The 25,536-nt window shown below is 39.4% G+C and overlaps 1 protein-coding gene across 2 annotated transcripts in view; it reads right to left on the minus strand.

Annotated features, from left to right (window-relative positions):
* PTPRR (protein tyrosine phosphatase receptor type R) overlaps positions 1 to 25,536 on the minus strand; it is a 144,068-nt gene that overhangs the window by 116,337 nt on the left and 2,195 nt on the right. The window contains exon 2 of one of the 2 annotated variants that reach the window (XM_066993002.1): positions 16,958 to 17,262. In XM_066993002.1, coding sequence (XP_066849103.1) covers positions 16,958 to 17,262 — 305 coding nt within the window. Of the gene's footprint in view, positions 1 to 3,777; positions 3,912 to 16,957; positions 17,263 to 25,536 lie in introns of those variants that run through there. The other variant, XM_013198012.3, reaches the window with a different exon arrangement.

Genomic DNA, 25,536 nt, shown 5'->3' on the forward strand with positions numbered 1-25,536 from the left:
AGACTTGGGAAATACATACACTGTGTGTAAATTGCCTTTAATAAAAGCAATTAGACAGTTGAATGAATATTGTTCATTACCACCTATGAGTACAGGGACATCTGGTGGACAGTACAGTTATTTGATATTTTTGTAGATACTTTCCATACATGTTTTTCTGCAAAACTCCATAGGGTACAAATTTAATCTGCTCAATGTCCCACACCTAAGAAATAAGGCATATCTTTATATTATTTTGTGACCTTTGATATGTAAATCTTCAAATAAATTAATTTTAAATGAATATCTATCTCAACTAAGATAACTTTTCATTGTCTTTCAGCAGACATCTATTTAGTTTCTCTTAGTCAGAACTCGTGGTAAAAGTGAAAATATATTTTCTTCCATAACACTTCAGCAAAAATAGCAAAATTCTATCCGGGACTTTGAAGTATATTTTGGTCCCAAGTTTAAAATGAAATTTTCAGAAATCAGTTACATCTTGTATTTAATTCTGGGTCTGTAAGTACATGAGTGTACCTACTTCACAATAACCCTTACAGCACATGGAATCCAGAAGTCCATGGAGCATTGCTAAAGCAAGGCAACCCTGTAGCAACAACAGTGGATCTTCTCTAGTTGTTTTTTTCCTAGCCTAACACAAGCAAATATGTTTAGAAAACCTCACAATGGACAACAGCAGTTAAATACTATGAATGAAATAAAATTGAAAAGAAAAAAAAAACTACTAAAACAAAACAGACCAAAACATCTGACTAAAGACTGAGCTGAGAACACATTCCATAATGTCACAATATACGGCGAGAAGATGCACGTTACTGTTCAGGAAAATGTCTACGTTTCTACAATGTTGTCAGAGATCTGGTAACAGAACAGGGGCCCAGGGCAAGTAAGGGAGCGTGCACACCAGAAGGGAAGACTACGAAGGGAAGTAAAGAGAAATGTGGGCTAAAAAACAGATAAGAATGGAGAGGAAAAAGGGATCAGTAATGTGGTTTGAGGCTACAAGACTAAAAGAAGGAGCAGAACACAAAGAGGAATGGAAAGAAGATGAAAGGCAATGAAGGCAAGGCAGACCCTGGTAGTAGTCTGGGACAAAAAGTAACAGTGAAGAGATGCAAAAAGGAGGGTAGAACAGCAGAGTGTGAGAAGAATGAGAATGTGGAAGAAGAAAGGGTGCATGCATAGCTAGAAGTGTGCAGAAGAATAAAGTGGCACTCCATGGAGAAAAAGAGTTTCACTTCCAGCAGCTATATGGGGGCATGATCAAGGAAGATGAATGTGCTATTTAAAGAACTTTTCTGAGTTCGAATTTATTATTAAAGATTTGGGGTAAGATTAGATGTTTTCCCTGGCATAGCCTGAAACCCAAACACATGTTAAAAAAAAAAAGACAAGAGGTGGATAAGGAAATGATTAAAGGGTTTGTATGATTCACATGAAGCAGAGTCAGGGGCTAGATGAAAGAACAAAACCATCAGGGACTGTTTGAATGCATAGCGACACAAATGTATTAAGCAGCATAGACTAGGTATTTTGGGGTAAGAACTTCAGTACATTCATTACAGAAATGAAAGAGGATAAAAAAAAGGGAAGAGAGCACTGCATGGTAAGCACTGAATGGCTAGCCATTACTGAAGAGGACAAAAAAGGAAGGATGTTTAAAAGCTTCAGCAGTGTTCTTTTGAATCAATGATTCTGAATATGTTACATGCCTCATTAAATGGAGAAAAAATACGAGTTTTACACTGGGCAACACAAAACATATCAAGCTCTTAGGACACTTATTCTCATAAGTTTCACATCAATTCACATCAGTAGTATAATAGCATTAGTCCCTGTAGAAAATATAATTCAGGAAAGAATGAACAATGTAGAAGTAATTTAGTGCAAGTTTGGCTTAAACTATCATCTAGTTGACATTCTGATTTTAACTAAATGACTCCCAATTATTCATGGATAATTTTTAAAAAACTTCCCTGGATAATAAGTGACATTTCCAAACAGAGAACATTAGAGTATGCTAGGCTGACCACACTACAGTTTTATTCATTCTTTTCTATTTGTGTAACCTATCTGGTATTGTCTCTGAAAATCAACTTCTGCCTCCTACTTTACCAGATAACGCACACGGACTGCATATGGTCTTATCTCTCTGCACACATGTAATGGCTTGTATTTTCACTCTACAGTGTTTTCTTCAACTTTTTTTTTTTTTTTTCTTTAGAAAGGATGCAGAATTTCCCTGCTATCTAGGTTGTGTGAGGAATTCAGTATACCCTTATCAGGATAATCTGTGTTGAGCCAACACATTGCCTTCTTGTTTCATCCAGGCTTTTAGCAAAAGACCAGGTAAATACAGCTTCTTTCTCCGGCTCCTGTCCCCAGAACTTCTCAAAATTGTGAGATTTACACTGCTGAGAAATAATACACTGATGATAATCTCACTAAGGGCCAACCTGATAAAGACCTGAAGGAGATCTACTTACTTCTGAAAAAGCAACAGATCTGTGGTTAGAGCTTTTTGTTGGCTATGGGAGATTTCTGCTCAAGTCCTTGATCTGTATATGCCTCAGAATAAAGAATTCATGCTTTATTCTCCATATGCCACATGATTAATTGAAAAACTAGACTTCCAGATGAATCTTTTTTCCACCAACACCACAAATTCTACTCAGAGCAAATAATTAAATAAAAATTGATCTGGAAAGGAGAGCAAAGCATTTCAGTGTCTTGAAGAGGCTTGTCCTTATAGAATTCCCATATAAAAGGCAAGACCAATCTCAAGTGCAATGAAAACACCCCTTCTAGGTCTTCTCTCAGGTCTACTTAAAAACTGAAGCAAAGCCACTAAGTGACCTGATTTGAGTGGTTTAACTACCTCCCTCCTTGTGAAGCTTGGCTCCAACCAGGATGTGGCAGAAGTTGGGCTCTGGGTTATTGGCCATTTCATGATGCAAGACTCATTTTCCTTCTCGCCTCCCCATTAAAGTATCTAAATAGCTCCATTTTGTCCCAGTTTTTTTTTTTTTGAAAACCTCTGAAATCTTTGAAAATGAACTTTGTTTTCAGACTATTTTTATCTTGCATTTTTGACTCCAAAGACTTCACTTCAGTGGGTCTTGATCAGCCTTCTGTACAGCTCAATAGCTGCAAGGAATGGGTGATCCACACCGTAACTAATAAGCTGTTAGAGATCTGGTTGGCAGCTGGTGTGATATCAAAGCAAAGGTATCTTTGTATTGCATCAGACTCAAAGCAGTTTTGAAAGAATTCAACAATTAGAGACAAGAGAAGGAAAAAGAAAGCCAAAGACCGAGCCAGAATAAGCCAGCCTCCAGGCAGAATAAAGTTTAAGAAAGAAAAGATATAGCTTATATGCTAAAGTAGAAGAGCCAAGAAAACAAATTACTATGCATCGGAGCCAAAGATTACAGTCAGTGTCTTTCTACTACAACTGAAGAAACTATAACAGTAGTAACATTGCCAAGAGAGCAAAGATCAATAGCAGTAGAAGAATGGATAGAGGGAGTTATGACAACATTAAGACAACAAAAGAAAGCTAGCAGCCTTTGCCAAACTTATACAGTCCTCTTTGGCAAAGGCAGGGATCACTGGGACCGGCAACACACAAGACATTAATGAGGCCACAGTGACTGAACAGTCCTTTCAAGCAGCAGATATGCACTTCTGAAGTATTTGATTTCTTCAGTGATTGATCAAAAGAAGTTAATATACAGAATGCTAAAAGCACTGGATTCTTCTAAAGTCTCTTACCTTTAATGAAAAGAATTTATAGGGTTACACTCAACAGATGAGGACTGGTCAACTAGCAGCCGATGAGTCAAACAGGGCACACAAGGAAATTTTGGCTAGCCCCTGGAAAAGCCTATAGCTGTAAGACAAGCCAGCTTTTCAGTCCTCTGAAAAGTAACAAGAGAAAGCCAAAGTGAATTTGAAGTGGGCCAAGTGAGAGCATTTCCAATCATTGAACACACCTGGCTGGCCAGCCAAACAAACCAGTAGCATTTCAGGAGGAGAAAGGTAAATTGCATAAGAATGAGAGAAAGGGTTTGACTGTGGGTAGGACAGTTCAGAATATTTGAGTCTGATCTAGAAATACATTCTCTGGCCTAGAAATAAAGTCAGTGCTCAGTCTAACTGCACACAAATGTGGAGACACCAAAGCTGCCCTTATGCAGGAGGACCCCTTAACTCAGTGCTAACATTGATGCTCCTCATGTTCTGCAACACATTCCTGGGCACTGGGACTCCAAGGGACATTTGGTTAGAGGTGGCCAGCTCTGTACATTGATGCTAGGCCTTAGCTGGCAAGACTTAATAGATGTGAGCTAACTGTGTCCAGTACACCTACATCTTACTATGCTATGTCATTATATTATTACTTTACATGATCAGGGCTTCACAACATCACTTAGTCCCTCACTTTTAATAATGGAGAATTAATTATAAAAACATCCCACTTTAACACCTGCACAGGAATAAATATGACCATTGAAAATAAGCTGCCTATCTACTTCTTATTTTTTTTAAGTATATATACCACCACCACAAAGGTGTGCTATTCATACTGAATAATATTATTCTCAGACTGAATCTCTTTTTTAGTTTTAGAATCCAGCTATAAAATTTTTCCTCAGGTACTTTATTGAAACATCTCTGATAATTCTGGCATAGACTTGTATAATTTTGGCAAAGTAAACTTGTAGCTTAAGCCTCACATTAATTTCAGCGTGTATTTTGTGCCCTCATTTTATAATGGGGTGCTGCAAAATGTTTATTTTGGCCACCTTCTTAACGAAATTAGACTCCAGGAAGGAAACTACTAAAGGTGATAAAAAGAGAGTTTAAATTAGTGTGCTTAAAAAAAACAACAAGAAAAGTGAAAAGGAAAAAGATATTTTCTGCAGTGTTCCCTTGCCTCTAATGGCATGAAGGACTGTGCAGAGTGAACTGCCTACCACAGGTCCTCTAAATCTCTGCCTGAAAAAGAGGGAAGAAACTCATTCAGTTACTGTAGCAATAGCCATCTTACTTCTGTTACTGTACCATGCAGCAGTTTGAAGCATCTGGAATTCTTTGGGCAAGACAACACTATTCCGTAAGCACAATAGTATCCCAACATACTTGCTGAGCAAGTTAAAGTAGAACATGAATAATTTTCATTGAACAAAAGAAGACAGTAATGAAAATAATTTAAAAAATAATAAAGTAGCACTGTTCTGCAAGTATTTGTAACGTATCAGGCCCTCAGCCTTCTAAAATTAATTAATGCTTTAATGAAAGTTGTCTGTTATCTGACTAACAAATTTAGTTTTTCTAATATCCAGCTACCCTGGCTTTCAATTAAGACTCCAAGAGCCAAGAACTGATTAGAAAGGACATCATAAATGATTTATGAATGTCCTACTTTTGTGTATGGTACATTTATTATTCCACTTAATGTATCCATATGGTTTTCTAATTCATTCATTACTGAAAGCTTCACATTACAGTTATTTCATTAAAGGTTATATCCATTTTCAGGAGTTTCTTAGGAAGCACATTTAAAAATTAAAGCTACAATTGAATTTTTGATTTAGTGTATGGATTTCAAAGCATCTATTTAATTATTGTCCTATTACCTATTTCTGAAGCAGGCAGTTGTCGACTTTTTTTTTCCTGATCAACATTCAATATCTTTCTTGCTATTTCACAGTGTGTTTAGTCTTTTAAATTCACAGTTAATGTTTCCTTGTTATTCCAGTTCCAGTCAATAATCCCTTGCTGCAACCACTAAAGTATGTATAAAGTGTGTCAAAAAGGCATTCTCATAGCTAATTCCCTCCCCCCTGCCCAGCCATCCTTTAACAGAGTATTCCTACCAGGGTCAACCTAGAAATCCTTCAGCTTCTGTCTTAGTAGGCAATGGACAAAGGGGAGAGGTCTTTAACCAGTGTAGTTATAGCATAAACACAAAAAGTGGACGAAAGGGAGTGAGTATTTTTAATTTTCAGGTAAATTTCTATTGCCTGTATATACTTCCATTGTGGCTAACTAGGCAGAGCATTGTGCTACACCTTTCCAGAGAAAGCCTATGAGAGGGATTTGAGGATTTCTGTTTTCTTCTTCATCATCATCACATTTAGGCAAGGAGTATCATTTCTATAGTGTTTTAGCTTTATTTTGCCCAACAAATGCAAAGACTTTAAAAGAAAAGAGCAGTATTTATCTTCCTAGCCCAAAACGTTTGTTTTAATGACCTGTCAGCTCAGAATAAGGTACTTCGATAAAACTGCATGGTACAGTACCTGAAATGAAACTATGAAATTAAAATATCATATTTACTTGTAAGTATTAGCCTCAAGAGCTCTGTTCTTAATTAGGCAATATATTATGTGTTGCTTGAAGAAAGCGTATCAGCAACAATTTGGCTAAACAGTGCAGAAAGAGATAAATGTTGCCAGACCAGCACAGGATTATAACCAAAGCGATCCTTATTTCTTTCAGTGTGTTTTCAAAAAACACCAACAATGTTTCTAGTATAATCAGTAACAGCAAAAATATAACCTCTTATTGTAAGGCCACCAACAGGAAAAGGGGCAAAAAAAAACCAAATTAAACTCATTTAATGACATTGTGTAAATCAAGCCAAATTGACTTTAGCATATTATAAACGTAAAAATCCTGACTATATTGTCATTGATTTCTATGTTGCAGTTTATTACACAATGACGATTCCCAAAGAGAATGCGTATCCCCAGCCAAATCTGTATGAAGCAGACATTCCACTTTTATTCTCCAACAGCTAATAAAGTCTGAAATTCATATTTAAATAAACATAGATATAAGCTGGCAAACACTTTCCTACACTATTCATCGATATTATATTAGCAGCCTTGATGCATACCCACAACGCTTTTCACAATGCTTCTAGCATGTATTCAGAGAATCGGAATCACAGAATGGTTTGGGTTGGAAGGGACCTTAAAGCCCACCCAGCTCCACCCCCCTGCCATGGGCAGGGACACCTCCCACCAGACCAGGTTGCCCAAAGCCCCATCCAGCCTGGCCTTGAGCACCTCCAGGGATGGGGCACCCACAGCTGCTCTGGGCAGCCTGTGCCAGGGCCTCACTGCCCTCTGAGTGAAGAATTTCTTCCTAATGTCTAATCTAAATCCACCCTTTTTTACTTCAAAGCCATTCCCCCTTGTCCTGTCACTACACTCCCTGACGAAGTCCCCACCCAGCTCTCCTGCAGGCCCCCTTTAGGTACAGGAAAGCTGCTGTAAGGTCTCCCCAGAGCCTTCTCCTCTCCTCCAGGCTGAACGACCCCAGCTCCCTCAGCTTGTCTTTACGGAAGAGGTGCTCCAGCCCTTTGATCATCTTTGTGGCCCTCCTCTGGACTCATTCGCACTACATCCACTTGAAGTATTTTCCACCAGTTTACTGTGGTGCAGAGCCAAATAAGAATTAGCTCCATCCCAGATTATCAGTCATGACTGACCTTCAAAGGAAGGACAGCAAAACATTACTTGAATGCTTTTAGCAACAACAACAAAGACTTTGTACCTCTTTGCTTACCTCCCTGGGTTCTTCCCCTTTCCACGAACTGTTTCAATACCAAGGGGACTGAAAAACCACTGTTCAGTTGACAGCTCGCTGATCATTTTCAAATTCCAATACCCTCCCAGCCTGTGCACTTCATTTATGAATTCAATATTTATTTTTGGTCAAAGAGATGCTGAAGTGCAGTAATACTTGACCTATGAGGCTTTGTAAAGAGTGTGTTCCAAAGATCACTTTCTGCTTCCTAACACTGTTTCTCTGATTCAATAAGTCATCATGTTTTAAAAATATCATATATTAATGTAGTTATATAAAAATATGTTATTTTTCTTTTTCAAAAGCTGTTTTTAAAAGGCTTAACATTTAAGGGGTTGCACACAAAAAACACACTATGAACCACCTATTGAGGAGCTTTTGAGAAGCTGTCACTTTCCCTAACAATGATGTCAGAAGTGGAGAACTGGAAAGATTATTCCAGAGGCTGAACTGCCAGATCCAACAAAACATTGACTGATAATGAAACACATGCTGTCTTGATGTCTTTTTATCTGAGTGCCCTTTATCTGTCTTTTAAATGTTATTGTAGAGGAACTTGGCTTTCCACAAATATAGTTCTCTGAGGGCTCTAGCAGAAATAAAATTTAAAAAAAAAAAAAGTAAAAAAAAAAGTATGCTTCTTCAGTCTTTATTCCTGAACACTACCAATGCAATGCATAGATTTATTGTGGGGAGTTGTCAAAATATTTATTTATGGGTGGGTCTCACGGTGGGTCATTTTGTTCATTTATGACATTGGATGTCACACACCCACGATTCCAGTGATGGCACCTGGAACTGTGCATGCCAGTAAACTCATCCCTCTCCTCAGCCATATTTAGACAGTAACAGGATTCAGCTCATTATAAAAGGAAAACAGAACATAGATCGAACTGCTGAAATGCAACCCTGTCTGTACTGTTACGGGGGAATGGAGTCAGTGCAGCTCCAACCAGGAAGGGGAGCAAGAGCAGCCGAGAAGCTGAAAGGCTGCAACACCCAAAATGTAGCTTGTGCATTGTCATAAAAGAGACAAGCAAAGGGCAGGGATGGAAAATCCACTTCACTCTAACATCTTGTGTCTTTCTCCTGGAAATCAGCACAGCATGGCCAAATAAATGGGGCCATGTAATAAGGAGGCAGCAGGGGGCTGTTTTATTTTTTTTCCTCTATTTCAAGGACCAAATCAAAACACATACAAGAAATTTGTACTGGACCAGCCTAAGATTAACACTACTTTGAATTTTCAGTTGACTGAACAATGTCTGTTGGGTCAAACAAATGTGAGTATGAGACATGGGCTATCAGTACCCCTTTGCTCAGTGACTAAATCATGTGAAATGAGAAAGACTCAAGTTTAGTTTTCTCTTCTGCCTCCTTTAGGGCAAGGCTTCGAGCCAGGTCTCCCACAGTTGGGTATACAGCCTTTCTGTCACATCTAAGTTCCCCTGCATTTTTGAGACATCTTGAAAATGCTTAAGTAAAAATGAAGATCTTTGATTTGGCGGCAACTGTTGCTGAATGCAATCCAATGTCATGGAGAATCTCTGTTTTGCCAAAAAGTGTTTTATCAATTAAAAAAGCTTTTCCTGGAGAAAAAAAAATGGAAAAAAGGAAAAACATTCCTTTCTCCTACACACAAGTATCTACTTTATAGCTGGGACTGGCCAATTAAAGGGAACATGCAGCTGAAAGAAGCATGGAACAGTTGATACTCACCTTATCTTTTTCTTACAGATGAACTTTACAACATTAACTGCCAATGAAAATTTAACCTTTAGTTTGAAAGCAATGACATGCCTGCTTCTGAAATCCAGTTTTCATTTAAACTGTGCAGCTCATGAACACTAAATGACTTCAAGAAACATCTTCACCGAAAAAATGATGGAAAAGGAAAACTTTGTAATCAAAGAGGAACTGGGCAATTTAGGAAAAATATTACTAGCTTTTGTTCAAGTTTAGCATCCCACTGCATGGTACAGAAAATAACTCCAAAGTTGCCAGCAGTAAGCTAATCAACTAAAGCACTGGGTTACTAAATATTCCACTAACATACTATTAACTTTTTGCTAGTCAGACGACAAAAAAAAAGCCTTAAGGAGGTCTGAGTGCATGTTACAACCTAATGCAATCTTTCCTGTTTTCCACGAAGACTGACAGCAAACACAATACCATGATAATGGTTCAGCATGCAATTATCCCTGCTGAAGTGCACAGAAGGAAGCAGAAAGCAAATGAGGCCAACTAATGCAGACTCTCTAGATTTCTTTGTGCAAACAAAATCCAGAATGACAGAGCTGCAGGCGACTAGGTCTGTTTGTAAGGCTTGCTGCAGTTATGTTGCACGCAATGTAATTACTTAAGAAAGGACTAAGATAACGATGAGCATCAGTCTTTAATTAGAAGGTGGACTTGAGTTTAGAAGCAGAATGCTGTAAAGATCTGGTCATGATGTAAAATGTAAAGGGACGCAACAAGGGTACTGACTGATAGTGCCCACTGTTGTAATGTGTGACTAACATTTAGAACTTGTTAGCAATTCAGCGCTGTAATTATATTAAGATCTTAAAACTTCACCATCGATCAGCACAGCACTTGTCCTCTGTTGATTCAAGCATTAGACAAATACATGACCTAGAAACAGAGAGGGACCGTTTGATACCCCATTGGATCTGGAGATCCTACTCCTCAGAAGGCTCCTTTGAGAAGTTACTAGAGAGCTACAATCTTGTATGAAGTCTCCTCTGCCTGGCCCAATGCCAATCCCTCTCTTAGGCTGGCAATAACAGGCCTCAGATGCTCAGTGGCAAGAAGGGACATCTGACTTTTTGTTGCATCTCATAGACGGTCAGCTTGGCTGTTTGCCCCAGCACTGGTTGACCTGCCAGTTTATGGACTACTTATTCTCCTGACTGATAACATGTTTATGCCTCAGTCTTGCTCCATTTCATAGCTTATTATAATTTCAAAAGTGTTTCGACCACCTCTTCACAAGGCGTACAGAGGGAGTGCCCTTAGGGTACTTTTACTGAAGGAGAGTACACATCTACATCTATCCCAGTGAAAATAAGGACATTACCAGAGTGGATGTAATAGGAAGATAAAATTTGAACATTTTGAATAACTTCCAAACTAACTGTAGTTAGCTGGTCACACAACATAACATGTCATACAACACGTGATGGGAGGCAGACAGTTCATGAGCAACACTTGCTTTTAGAAACTCTGTTCCATAGAAAGAACATCCCCCAGCCATCATCCATGTCTCTCCTCTCCTGTGTCCCCAGCCCCCCAAATTAAGAATTACTTTTGGTTTGTGGTCTCCTAAAAACAGTCCTAAATTTCTGGTCTAATGGATCACTCAGCCGTCAAAGTTTCTCATAGACTTCCATGCATTTTCATCAGTCAGACACATTAAAATGTAAATTTGCAGACTGTTTACCATGGCCTCACTGAACCCACTCCAGGAACAACTGAGCTCAGAGATGCAGATTGTCCAGCTCTGTATTAGCTGGACAGATGCTGTGCCAACAGAGGCTGCACAGAATTTGAAAGCCAGAAGAGTTTCTGACATAGAGAACAACAACAAAAAAAAAAGTAGAGACTTGGTCTTATATCAAAATAAGGTGTTCAATATCAGGGAAAAGAGTGGTGAGACTATAGAGAAACATTCAGTCAGTGGAGCAGAGAGCTGGGGAAAACTGGAATAGCTATCAGTGAACAAACATTATTGGAGCATATTCTCAGGTCTCACTGAAATGGTAAAACCTATGGAAACCAGTAGCCAATACTCTGTGACGCAGCCTTGAAAAAGAGGGGACCTTACATTACCAAAATCTCAATGAGAAGAAATGTGTATTTTCTGTTTAAAGAAAAGCAAAAAGCAAATTCCACACTGTTCCATTTGTATGAAGACAAAAAAAAAAAAAAAACAACAACAAAAAAACACCTCTATTAAATGTCTCCACAAAAATGTACCTATAAGGAAAATATTTTGGGGCTGAACACGACCAGAAGGACTGAAGGACCCCACATTTTTTTTTTTTTTTTTTTTTTACCAGGTTCTCTTCCTACAGTTCTTGTGGCATTCCAACAAACCAGTCAGTAGAAGTAATTTCAGTGTTAAGAAGTATGCTTTGTGGCCTGGTTCCCTTTGTTTGACCAGTCTTCAAAAGAAAAAAGCAAGTCCCATATCAAAAGCAAGTCTTGGGTGGACGTATGAAGGACAAGAGAGAAGGACATCCTGTTTTTTACTAGAGGAACTTGGATGGGACATTCTATGTGGAAGCCATGGCTTGTCAGAAAGTACAAAGGATTAGAACATTTCTGTCAGGAAAAAGTGGTGGGAATAATGAAATAAAACATAGGAACAAATAAGGTAGCTGAGGTCCTGGGCTTTGACACAAAAAATTAAATCTGATGCATCAGGAAATGGGGAACTAATGGAGGAATAAACTTGTGTGTGTAAGGCCATGTCAGTAAGCAAACAAGAGCTGCACCTTCTCTAAGTATGCATCATGGGCAAACTTAGAGAGGAGCCGTACTTGTGGGATGAATGTGACATAAATGTAAAAGCAGCTCTGCTGTGGTTTCACAGGTTCATAGTTTTCAGCTGCCCAAAATCCTAGAAGCAGCTCACCTACTTGAACTGTGCCTCGATTCAGAAAGGATTTTCACATTATCTCGGTATAAAAACTGTTGTTTAACCTGGGATCACCTGCAGACTAAGACAGCACTAAATCACAGAATGGCTTGGGCTGGAAGGGACCTTAAAGATCACCTAGTTCCAACCCCCAGTGTGCATGCATGAATATATGATACATATAAATATGCAAGTAGTCAGTGTGCAGCACGTGCTTATACACCCGCTATCACCAATAGAAATCTTGTCAGTACAGCCATTTGGGCCTAGGGAGAGAAGATACTCGGCTCACCCTGAAGTAGACATCAAGGCTATGTTGTATTGGTAGTTCACATGCATCTGGCACTGTTCTCTGGCAGTACGAAAAGTGATGTGGAAATGGCCCATGTCAGTACTAGCCTCCAGAACACGATGATCACATCCAGTTTGACTATTGGATGTGGACCCTGACCTATATTAACTCCCTAATCATGCAGAAATTGTTTAGAATAGTGCTAGACAGCTCGTTAGGCTACAAATAGGCTAGATCTCCACTGCCTATACTGAAGCTTGAATACCTAGCTCACACGTGGGCATCTACTTATAGCTACATACATTCACGTGCCTTACTCTTCCTCTGAATCCTACCTCGGAGCACTAGCACCTGAAACGCTTCCTTGTTTTCAGCTTGCTTGAAGGTAGAAGGGTCAAACGTTAATGACAAAACAGTTGTAATGGTATGGCAGAGCTGCAGCTCTGAGGAATTCAGCCTTACACAAAAAGCCATGGCAATGCAAAGAGAAGCTCCGTGTGGCTGTCTGTGCATCTTACATCCCACTGATAATAGCTGAGAGAAACTCCACTTAAACCAGCTCAGTGCAGTAACACACATGCAAGCCAAATGAAACTGAGGAGATGCACTGAATTTTAGGTTACGGTACAGCGCTGTCAACTCCATAAGCAACAAAAATAGAGACACAGATTTTCATATTTATATAAGAAGGTGCATAGTAGTAGTGGGAGGTGAAAGGGAAAAATGATATAGTGAGCAAGCTGATTAGCTTTACATTTCTGAAACACTTTATAGTATATGAGTGAAAAAAGCATCTGAGAAGCTTGGCCCAATGTTAGCACAACACGCTTGTGTGTCTGAGAGAGACTTTGGACAGACCAAACCATATCAGGTTGCAAGTGCTGATGCTTTAGCATTTCCATGAGGTGATACTTCAGGTCCAGCCTGAGCTGTAACCTTTACTACGAGTCCTTCTGCTTTTTTCTCAAGTTCAGCCCTAACTACATATATATACGTATGTATGTATGTTTGCTTGTTTGTTTGTTTGTTTAACGTATGTTAGGCAGCAGCACTTTTAATAAGGGCTTATCAACATAGGATTTATGCTCTCTGTGTACTGCCTTGACCTTGCTGGTGCTCTTATTCAGTATTGAGAAGACCTAGAATAAACAGAGGCCTGTTTGGAGAATTTGTTCATTTCCCTGCTAACTCTCTAATATGTTTGATGCATGCATGGTTTCTGGGTTCCCAAACAAATCCAAACAAACAGAAAATCTTAAGTGTTACCAGAAAAGTAGGTAATTCCATATATTAACCAAGCAATTTTTAGATGAGTGGTCTCATGTCCTTTTGAATGACAGCTAAACAAAATGCATGGCTAAGCACAAAAACATTGATAAAACAGTCAAAATGCTTCTAAGATCTCTGGATTGTCCTTACTTCCCCCAACAAGATTTGAGCACTGAAGGGAGGTAATGTGACAGAAAGCCTTCAGGTACAGAAAACATACTGCCAGAAAATAAAACCCTCGCCTTCCTCCCTTTGGCAAACAAGCAGTACAATTTCCCCAGGTTCAGTAATATTACTTCTTAACATGCATTTTTTATTGGTAGAGCCACAAAACACCATTTTTTGACACAATACCTGCAGAATTCTTGGCTTCACAGCACTCTTCTGTGCATTGGCAATGTTTTGCTTGTCAGATGGCAGAGTCCTTAGCACGAAATGTAACCTTGTAATCGTTCTACATTAGGCATCTATTTGCCCTACCTTTCCACCTCCATCATGAAGAAAATGGACCTCAAGTCACTGAAATTAGATTGAATTCAGTTTCCTCCCCTCTGCAGAGCTGCAACAGCGTTGATTTATTTTAAAAAATAACCCCCCTTTCAGGCTTTCGTTCTAAATCACAGTGTGCACTAGTCATGTAACTGGATTACAGGAAGCATTAACACCAGCAATTGCCCTTTCAAGTTGAGCAACCAACAACATTGCTACAGGCTGGAACAAAAAGGGTCAGCCAGGGCAAAACAACAAATGTTGCCACTTGCCCTATATAATAAAAACCAAAAAGCAGCAACAAGCGGCAAGTGCTAGTTCAAAACAAAGAGGGAATGACATACATGCATTCAAAACAAAACAGACTCCCTTGGCAATGACATTAAGATTGCAATCTACTTAACATGAAATTCATGAGGGAGAAACAGGGAGAAACCAAGCATCCAAGTGCAGAGACCTGGAAGAAGCAGGGCTGTGCTTGGATGATGGCAAGCACCCTGCTGTGGGACAGATGCCCTTTAGAGGAAAACAACTTCGAAATTTTTTATTTTGGGATTACTCCACTGGTTGCCCAAGTCTCCCTGTGCTTCTGCTTTAAAATATATGCTTCCCAAAAGGCTTTTTCTGAAGGGATGACATTAAAACCAAACTAAAATCCCTGTCCTTCAACACACCGAGAGATAACTGAACATCCCGAGCAACAAGCAGCTTTCATGTCGTGATTAGCTCACGCTGTTATGCCCCCCCTCAAAGCACATATGGTTCCCAGCCAGAACAGAAGGTTTCAGAGCAGCAGCTCCATCCTGCAAATGCAGTAGCAAAGCTTCAGACCGAGGTCACTTAATGAGAACTTAATGTAGATTTAATAGATCTTTTTTTATGTGACTCCAGTTGAAAATCTGCCTCACTTAAGTTTTAATGCAGTCACAGAGCCAGTCAGCTAACATCAGAGTAGCCCCAGAATATTTTGCAAGATTATTCCATTCACAGTTGAGCACTGTGGATCTCCAAATGCATGCAAGGCTCTGCTAAAATAATAGTTCTCAGGTAACACCACCATTAATGAAAAAATAAGAGCTCGTGCATATTCTGAACTCCTTGCACTAACAGAGAGCTTTCATCTTCACGGGAGGTGAAATGCTTGCCGTGGGAGAAAAGACCAGGCACTTTTGTGCTGGCCAGGCTTTCGTGCTGGCCCTAATGGCTGCAGCAAGCACAGGGCATAAATGTATTCAGCTTGTTTGACATTTCCTCCTCCAGACCAGTACCATTCAGCATGGGGACTGTGTGGACGGTTGATATGTCCCTGTGAAGCTAGGCTGTCAGTCCCTTATTTTGCTCTGAAACGGACTGCAGTAGCATGCCTCCATAGAACTGAACCTAGACCGCTAATTACATCAGCCATCAAATCTCAAATTAGGAGGCTTTGCTCACAGGGAATGCAAACATGCCCAGAACACAGCTTTTTGAGGCTAGATCTCTATTTTTTAACTCTTAAAATGAGCCCTTACTGCACTCCACTAACCTCGGTGGCATGCAGACAGCTACTCAGTGCCTTCACAAGGGCAGATCTCCAGAGGTACCAGCAGTAAGAGAAACTATCGATTGTGAAACACTTCAAGTGCTAACATCTCCCAGCGCTGTACACTCTGTCTTCTATCCTTGTTTGCAAAGGCCATTCTTTTTTAATCTAGCATCTTTTGTACAAAGCAATTTACAGAATTAGGCAAATAGCTGCTGATTGTAATTAGTCACATTGTTTCAATTTAATCTTTATTAGTTAACTCTAATGGGTGAGTGAGCCGTTACGAATGGTTGTTCTTCCCTCCAGAAAGAAGGATAAACCCAATTCTGCATCATCAGGCAGGGCTCACCATGCACCGGGGTGAGGCAGAGCAGTGTCCGTGCAGAAAATACGCAGACTGCGCTGCACACCCCACAGGGGACAACTCTACTGACATTGTCCTGCTCCCCTGGCATGAAGGGTGAAGATGCAGCAGGGTGGCATCAGTGTATGGCTCCACTGATGTGCTGTCGACTGTAAGAAGGAGGGCTGCCATCACCTTGCTGAGAATGGGAAAGATCACACAGGTTACTGAATGAAGAGGGTCCCGGACCGTATCTCCCAGCAGGAATACACATGGCTTACACCAACAAAAACATAATTCTTAATTTTTTTCAAGAAACAGACTTGCTTTCAAACAGCTACGTAAGCATAATGGTGGATTTGTTACAGAAATAGAAGTGAATGAACCCTTTGCATCAGACTTTTAAAATCTCCCTGCCTCTGCAGAATTGTTCACTGAAATACATTTTCTTGTGCCCTATGCAGAGTAAGTTTAAAACCCACCCAGCAGTGCAAATATTAATCAAGACAAGAGGATTAAAGGCATTTGAGGCAAAGGTATGTTCTTTGCCTACAGAGAAGCTATATTCTGCACTGGTTCATCAGATTGCTTGTTGATCACAGAAAGGCTATACGAATGCAAGTTCTACTAAAGTGAAGAGCTTCAAGATGTGTGGTCACTATTTAGATTTAGATGATCAGCCAGGCAGAAGAATATGAGCTTTGGATACCCCACTTTAAAATCTGTGTCTATATTTATCTGTAAGCATATTTATTCACAAAACAGCTCCAGAAACCAGAAAAAGGCACTTACCACAACAATCACATTTGTTGCAGGAATGGGAAGATTTTCCACTTCTAAATCTTGACCAGCCATAGCTAACAGATTGAGGGACGGGTCATAGGCAGGTCTGGGGAAGGTTGATTTAACAATTATTGCAGGGTGCAGCTTGTTTATTTTAGTGTGGGAAGAAGAATGGAAATTTTGTTTGGAATTCTTATAACTGTCTGTATCCAGACTTTTCTCCACATTCTGCACATGGTGATAAATAAACACAGGTTTTCCACTCTTTCGCTGATGAATTGCCAAAAAGTGGTCATTGTCTCCAGAAAAGCAGCCTGCAGAAAGAAAAGAATAAGTTTAGAATGTCTCTCTTGGATATTCTGTAGATGATTCTAGAAATTTGATGAGATCTTTGGGTTCTACAAGATTTGGAACGGTTATTTGTGGAATACAAGAATTCCCTTGAATGCAATTTCTATAGCAATAGCTTAGCAACACCACAGAGAGTCTACTAAGTATGTTAAGTGTATTAAATTCTTAAATTCGTTTTTACAGTGCTTTTTCAAACGTTTTCTACTTCTAGTCACGGTTACATTTCAAAAATGATATATGTGCTGAGCCAAGTCCAACTTCTGTACTGGTATTGACTTCATTATCAAAACATATGCAGTCCACTTTCTGATGTATTTAATCACCTAGTAATAACAAAAAATGAGAATTGTAATGATCATCTTTAATATATGGGAATTGAGGAAAAAAGGCCAAGAACCAGGTCAAGAAATCAGACTTAAACGCGTAAGAAAGAGAGAAAAGGTAAAACTCAGATGCTTGACTCCATAACCACAATTTACCACCCCACCATTAGGCAACAGCATACAGAGTATATATACATCCACCTCTATCACCTCCCCATGTTTGTAATAGAAGGGGGCTGTCGCACTCCAAACCCTCCATGCTGCTGCCATGAGATGAAAAATAAGTTTATTTCTGATAGTCAAAGTACTTCCTAATGATGCCTTTCTAAAAGGAACCAGAAATAAACAGCCACAACAGCCCAATTGAGCTGCTCGTCTGGGAGACAGGCTGTCCCTCTGAGCAGAAAAATAGGCACAGATCATCTCCTTTATAGATAAAAAGTAACTGAAGCTGAATTAGTCACCTCCTGGATGAGTGCTCTAAGAAACACGCTGTGGTACAAAAGGGACTTTGTGTTCTAAGAGAAGTGAACCCTGAGAGCTCGCTCTGCTCAGCTTGGGATTTCTTTTTCAGAAGCTGCTGGAGTTAATGGGAATGGTGAATTTGTGCACTGGTTTTCAGCTAGGAAAAAAAAAACAAAACACATTATTTTAATTCTCATAATGAGCTGTGAAGAACAGCTCCAAACCAACTACATTTTTCCCTTCAGGTTGAACAAGAAATCATTTTGTTCTGTTCAGACTGATTTTTGCCTCTGTTTTTTTTTTGCTTCTATAAGCAAATCAAAATAATCAGCCATTTGCACAGCTCTACCCGGTGCCCTTAGGAGATTTCAGTGTAGGTAATTACATTCTGTTGACCTAATTTCCTTATGAAATTTCAGTTAGGAAAATCAACGCCAATATCTTGTCTGTGCTATAGTATTGCTATGCATCACTGGGATCTGCGTTCACTGCCAAAAGTGGGTCCATGTCAGTAGGCAGTGAGGCAATTCGTACCATACATGAGCAGAAAATCAATAGGAAGACAGAACACAGACTCAGGCATTCTGCAGTACGCTTAAAGATCCTCCCAATATAAAGTACAATGCTAAACCCAAGGCTATGCTTTTAAATGGAAAAAAAAAAAAAAAAAAGCCAATTTCTAGATGACCACTGAGGACACGTTGCCAAGTTTAATTGCAAAGATCACTGAGAGCAGAAAAAAATGAGAAATTGCAGAGTATGGTCTTAGGGATAGCTGAATTTCAGAGCTTTTTAAGCTTTCTGGGATCTCATTCAGATTTCTGGGGGCTGGCTTCATTGATAAAATTCTGAGGGCTGGTCTTAACCTAGCAATTTGTAGGGTTACGTGAAGGGCAAAGTAAAAACAAGGGAACTTCAGCACTTCTCACAGTCACCTCTTCACTGGCTTTCTTTTCATGTCTCCATCACAAGCAACTCGTATTCCAAAGCCGAGCATATTAACTACAAACACACCTTGTGTCTGTGGTTCCTCATTGTTTCCTTCACTCCTACTTCTTTGTTTCTGAGGGAATAAAAAGCACTGTGTTTCCCCAGGAATTTTTTACATTGGATTTCCTCCTCACTTTAATATTCCAAGTTCCCCTTTTATTTCATTTATTTTTACTGAAAGAAGCAGAAAATATAATTACTAGTCCAAATTTGTCACTGAATAATATTAAAGTAAATTCCAAGTAAAACTTCAGAGTTAATCCTGTCTGAATCCAGAAAAAAAAGAATAGTTGTCTTATTTTTGATAAGCCAAGAGTTTAAGGAATTCCCCCAAAAGCTCATCTGCTCACAAATCTTATTTTTAATAGCAGTATCACCATTTCTGACTAAATCCTGACAGACTCTCTTCCTTTGCAATGCTAAAATCACGGCAGTAACACAGCTCGCTGCAGCAGATTCAATACATGATCCATCACCACAGATTTTCAAGATGGACAGCAAAATACAATTTGGTAGTGACCCATTCTGTAGAAATGAGCAATTAACTAGTCTATTTACACAACGTACCCTCTGCACTCAGACAAATGTATTTTTACCAGCTGACAGCACAGAAGGTCAAACACGACCCAAGAAAATTACCAGGCTGAACTTAGTTTTCTGAGAAGTCCACACAGCCCCAATAATTTCAGCAGGTTCCATGCACTGACAGTACCCGGTGTGAAAACTTCATTGATCCCAGTAGATTGTGGATGAGGCCCTAAACAAGATAAGACTTTGACTCCCAGATTGCTACCTGTACCTCAGGCGACCCTAACATTGGCCACCATTGATCCTATGGTGGAACCTAAAGCTTCCTCCGATAAACATGCTTTCTTGTCCCTGCCATCCAAACCTCAGCTCTGAGCACAGTTTGCACCAACGAGGCACGCAGAGAGGTTAAGGCAGAAACACCAGCACGTCTGCTACACATACCTACAAATATTGCCGGTCTCCAGCCCTTAAGAGGGAGAAGATAGGGAGTCTCTTTTCCTTCCCATATCTAGTTCTGTACCCACACAGAAAAAACAAGTTCTCCTCTGAGGCCCCTGGGGAAACCACCAGAAACTATGAAGAACTGAAGCAGCACAGTATGATAGCAAAAACTGATTCAGGTGTCTTTTAATCTTCCACTATATCAAGAAACACAGGGATTCAGAAAATGAGACTTAGGACAAGACTCAAAAAAAAACCAAAAACGAATTCCTAGAGGAGTCTCTTCCATAAGCTTAGCAAACTTGATCCTAAAGTGAATTTTTATATTCCAGTCACATTACCCTGTTTGAACTCTACTTCAGAGCATCATTATTCATGACGGATTTGCAATCATTCATCCAGCGCTTATATAGCCCTTTACTAAAATAATTTTATTCCTTCTCCTAAAATTCCTCCCTCCCTCAAGTGTATTTACAAGGCGTTATCATTTATTCTGCCTTGGCGTTGAGGAGAGCAGACTAGATGTTCAGATTGTGATTTCATGCTATTTCTTCTAATCAAAAAGAGGATGAATCTTCACCTATTTCTCAGCTAAGTATAGTTATTTTTAGGAAAATGGAAAATTTGATTTCAGTATTTTATTCCAAAATGAACAACAATCAGTGGCTACTTCCAGACTTGCATCAGAACTTATCTCAGCAGCATGTTTGTACCTACCTTTGCTCCTGGAAGACAGCCTCCCCTTCCCTTTCATGTAATAACCATTCCAATTCTCTTTGGTAACAGATGCGGCACTAACTTTTATACTGGTTTGACTTGTTGATTCTGTCTTCCAGTTTTCTACCTGTACATTGTTCTGATGGGTCAGCGCTCTGGCTTAGGTTCCTGATGAATATTGCTACTTCTTCCTCTGGTCTTTCCTACCAGTTGACTTTGACTTCTTCCCTGCAAGGAGTTCCTTCTTCCATGTAAGAAGTTACATGCTGCTTCTTTTCCTTAGTTGTTGTTGGCTTTGTTTGTTTGTTTCTCTTGTTTTTGTTTGTTTGTTTGCTTTTTACAAGCAAGAACACCTCTTTCTCAATTTTGCATGTTCTCCTATTGGTTGTTCTATTTCTGTCTTCTCTTTGCTTCCATGCTCCTCCCCTGTAACCCTCTTCTTTAGTTTAGATTCCTCTGCACAACAGTCTTCTTCCTCAAAATCTCTGATTATCTTTAGTTGCATTTCTAGTCCTTGGAGCTTTGCTTCTAGACCTTTTAACAGCTGCAACATTTCATCAAATGATAATGTGCAACAAGAAACTCCACAGTAATGTAGAATGCATATTTTCTATTTTATTGCTTGTATTAATTTCAGTATTTCCATCATTGCTACCAGTTGTCATCTTTGTCTTCATCATCTTTTCGGGAAAGTAGAACAGGAAAAAACCCTACCAAACTCCCTTGCAAGCTCACAATGTATTTCTTTATCCCTGCCTCATCCACCTTAATGAAAAAAAAAATTAACATATCAAGAGTAGTCAACATCTCTGATGGGAAATAAAAATGTTTTAAATGATGCTGAAAGCACAAATGAAAACAAAAGCTGTCTGGAGGCAATATGCCTTGCATCTGTACTGTCTAGTTAACAGTATGTCTTACCATCAGCAAAGTAGTACATCAATCAAACCTAAATCTCATTTGGATAGGCTGCACAGCATTAGCCCATCAAAAACTACTCTTCAACTTTAGCAAGGTAGACCAAGAACTATTACTATTCTGTGATTTGGTGATATGACTTCACCAACCGTCAGAGAAATAGAACAGACTTTCAAAAGTGCTTCCGTGAGGCCAACCAGGCAAACCTGAAAAGGAGAAAGTATGAATCCACTTGCTAGCTTGGTAGCACCTATTGGAAGTTTGGGAACTGGTAAAAGAATTCACCTGGGAAAACCCTTTCCCACATATAGCAGTCCTTGTCGTAGAGGGACTTGTAGGCTGTGGGACTGTTTCTGTGGTGCGGAGTGCAACAACAAAACACAAATCCTGATCAGGTCCTTCCTTCAAACCACTGCCTTCTCTTAAGATAAAACTGTTAAAGCAATACAAATGAAGCTATTCCTTACCCAAAGTAGGCTGTTAGACCCAATGACTTTTCATCAGGCATGCTCCTGCATGGCTTCTCACAGCCTCCTCCAGCTAAAGGAAGTTTCTGTGCCCCATTAAGTTCAAAGTCTTGCTTATGGGCAAAGAGGAAGCACACCTCACACATGTAATTAAAGCCAAGAGTTCGTTGTTAGCAAAATGAAACTCTTAAAGGTCTCATTCAAGAAGCAACATAGGACTAGATATAATTGTTATAGAAAAACAAGAATAACAATGCAGGTAGAATGCTTATACAGATAAAATGTCACACTAATAGCAATAATGCAGTAAAAATTGTTACACATACACTTCTTAGCTTCTATCCCCGTTCTTTATGGGAAGGACTCTGTGATTTCCTAGCAAGGTCTGATATGCAAAAGGTATGTTTTTTATTAAAAAAGTGTTTTGTATTAAAGGAATAGCACCCTTTGTATGTCAAAATTCAAAGCAAGTGACCTGCACCAGAGCTGAGCAAACACAGGACAATTGGAAAAATTTGGAAAAATATTTTGATTTGCCCTTGAACAAAATGTTCAGAACTTCTGACTGAAACAAAAAGTTCAAATGATCAATAAGGACAAAATATGTAGGCATCTTGGAGGTGTATATTCATTTTCTGTTCTCTACACGTGAGGGAAAACACATGCATATGTGAGAGAGAGAAAGCGTGCGAGAAAGAATTGCAAGGGATTCTTTTCCTTCTGTGATAAGCAATCTGCTGAAAATAGAAACGACTGTAAATTCATTTTTTGCTGAATTAGTCCTTTTCAGTAGGGAAAAAAAAAAAAGTGCTCTGGCCAAAAATATCCACAGCTACAGTGAGTTAGAATTAAGCACATCGGTGCTATCTTTTTCAAAAAGGCACTTTGCATCTCATTTTATGGGCCTGTTGCCTAATATGTCAATAATGAAACTGGATACTACAGAGCATTGATTTCAGTAGGTCCACTCATGTGAATTAATGGATGAGCCACTGGTCCCAAAGGCCCTTAAGTATTCCGCCATACTCATGCCCTGGCACCGACGTACCATATAGTTTCTCATCAGACTTTTTTCTCTCCAGAAAATGTGAGAAGGTGCCACACCAATGTGCTAATTTTGTGATTACCGTCATTTTCCAAATGAAGGCTGTGGCTAAATTCTGCTCTGCATAACGTGGATGTAAATATATAGTATCTCCATGGAAATCAGTAGCTGTTATGAAGGGAAGCAAACTTCAGTCTTAAGGTTTTAGCAGGTGTGGGTGTTTGTGGTTTTTTGTTTTGTTTTGCTTTTCTGTTTCACTAATACTGCTCTAGGAGATCACACCAAGGATTTCTGAGCAGATTTTATTAAGCTTCTCCAAGCACTTATTCCGAAACCATGCTGAAAATCATGAAGGGCAACAACTGTGCTTTACAGAATGAACCTTACTCCTTCTCCTAGCCGCCTACCAGGCCTGAGAACGTGCCTGCAGAGGGGGGCCACCTCCACAGCCACCTGCTGTACCTGGTTTGCTGCCTTCTAGACAGAGAGACTCCCCCAAGAGATGAATTTGTGGCTTTTAAGCAAGGCTCCTGCTTCACTCTCTGGAGAAGCTGGAACCAGCCTTTGCTGTCTAAGATGTTTCGGTCTTCTCATAATGCACCAAATGAAATTGTGCAGGGATTCCAAGATCACAAACCTCAATAATTTCCTAATGGCTGTACTGAACATAACCCCCTTGTAGATGATGCCTTTCAAAAATTGTGAATAGCACGAATTTCCACATGTAAACACATGACAAGAATCTTCTCTATTTCTTCAAAAATAATACGAAGCCAGACACTGAATTATAAAGCTATTTTTCCCCAGCTGAACTTTTAAGGGGACAGATGACTACCCTCTGATTATCCACGAGTCTCCTAATAAAAGGCACAAATGTCTATTCTAGTAAAAACACCCACACATGCCCGGCAATATGTTTTCTACTGAAGGCAATTATAAGTACCAGCTACATTTAGATTATGTTAGTGTAATGAAGCAGAATTCCAATGCATTTTTTAAATCAATAGCTCCTTCACATTCACTCTAAATGTATTTAGAAGCTAGCATTATTCACACACTAGTATGAGGCTACTGAAATGGATCTGATGGCAAATGCATTTTGTGCAAATCGCATTTCAACCCTAGAAATATCCTGGAAAATCCCCAGATTTTCTTATTTTTGTGACAGAACTTGTGTGATTTCTAGAAAATAGGACCCCCAATACTTGATTAGGAACTGCAGTCTACTCCAGTCATTTCTAACCACGAGAATACAACACACTGCATATTCGACCAGGAAATCTGCAGGACTAGTTTCTGCTCAGCAGGACATGGTAACATCACCCTGCGGGCTTTGGTAGCAATTAAATGAGAAGTGGCCTAGCATATTTATAAGATATGTTTCTCTACCTGGAGAGTTTTGCCCAAAGAAGTGTTAGTTTGTGGTCAAAGCATTGCCCCAAGAAAATGAAATGCCCCTATTTCCTCCTTTGAATTTCACCTGATTCAGCCAACGGGCTTGGAGAATGGATCTACCAAGAGGCTAAGACTAGGCCCTACGTGCTTCCTCTCTGAAAAGGCTGGTAGGGAAATATTGGTCCATACTGACTAAAGGATGTCAGTGCATCTCTTCACTGATGAAGAGAAGAATAAAGTGAGGTATTAGAAGTCCTGATGAAGCTACCATAAGGCCTTTGCTCAACCAACCATGTCTTAGATGACCTAACCAAATCTTCAGGTTCTAACTTTTTGCTTTTCCTGTAGCAGAATTTGTTCCTCTTCATACAAATTTCATGCAAAATGCTTTCTTCAGATTTTAACAAAAGGCAGGGGGTGGGTTAATATGCTAATTGTTAACTAAGTTTTTTCTAGTCTAAATGATTTTCCTGGGTTATTTCCTATGACCAGATATTTAATCCATCATATGTTTTAACTCTTTTCATACAATCTACTAAAAATGAAAGTGAGGTGAAACAGTTAATTAGTTGAGTAATCTCGATGACGCAAATAGCTCTAATTGCATGTTAGTCTAATGCATCACTTTGTGGTTTTGCTACCACCTGCCATTCTTTTACAAGGAAACAATGCTCTCTAGTCATCCTGGGAGACATAAATTTTTCACCGCAAGAACACGTATTAGATCATAGCAACTAAAAAGGAGTATAACCTGTCTTGCACTCTCTCACGCAATGCATAATAGAAGTCAAAGATTCATGCTGACCTGTAATCAGTAGCTACAAATTTAGGTCTTCCTTTAACAGCAAGCTCTGCATACGTTGATTACTTCACCTGCTGCACTCAGCATAAGGGTCTAATTCTGTTTCCAGAAATGCACACACAAGTGTCTTTGATTTCAGCAAG

The sequence above is a fragment of the Anser cygnoides genome, chromosome 1 (assembly GCF_040182565.1).
Source record: "Anser cygnoides isolate HZ-2024a breed goose chromosome 1, Taihu_goose_T2T_genome, whole genome shotgun sequence".
Lineage (NCBI taxonomy): Eukaryota > Metazoa > Chordata > Aves > Anseriformes > Anatidae > Anser > Anser cygnoides.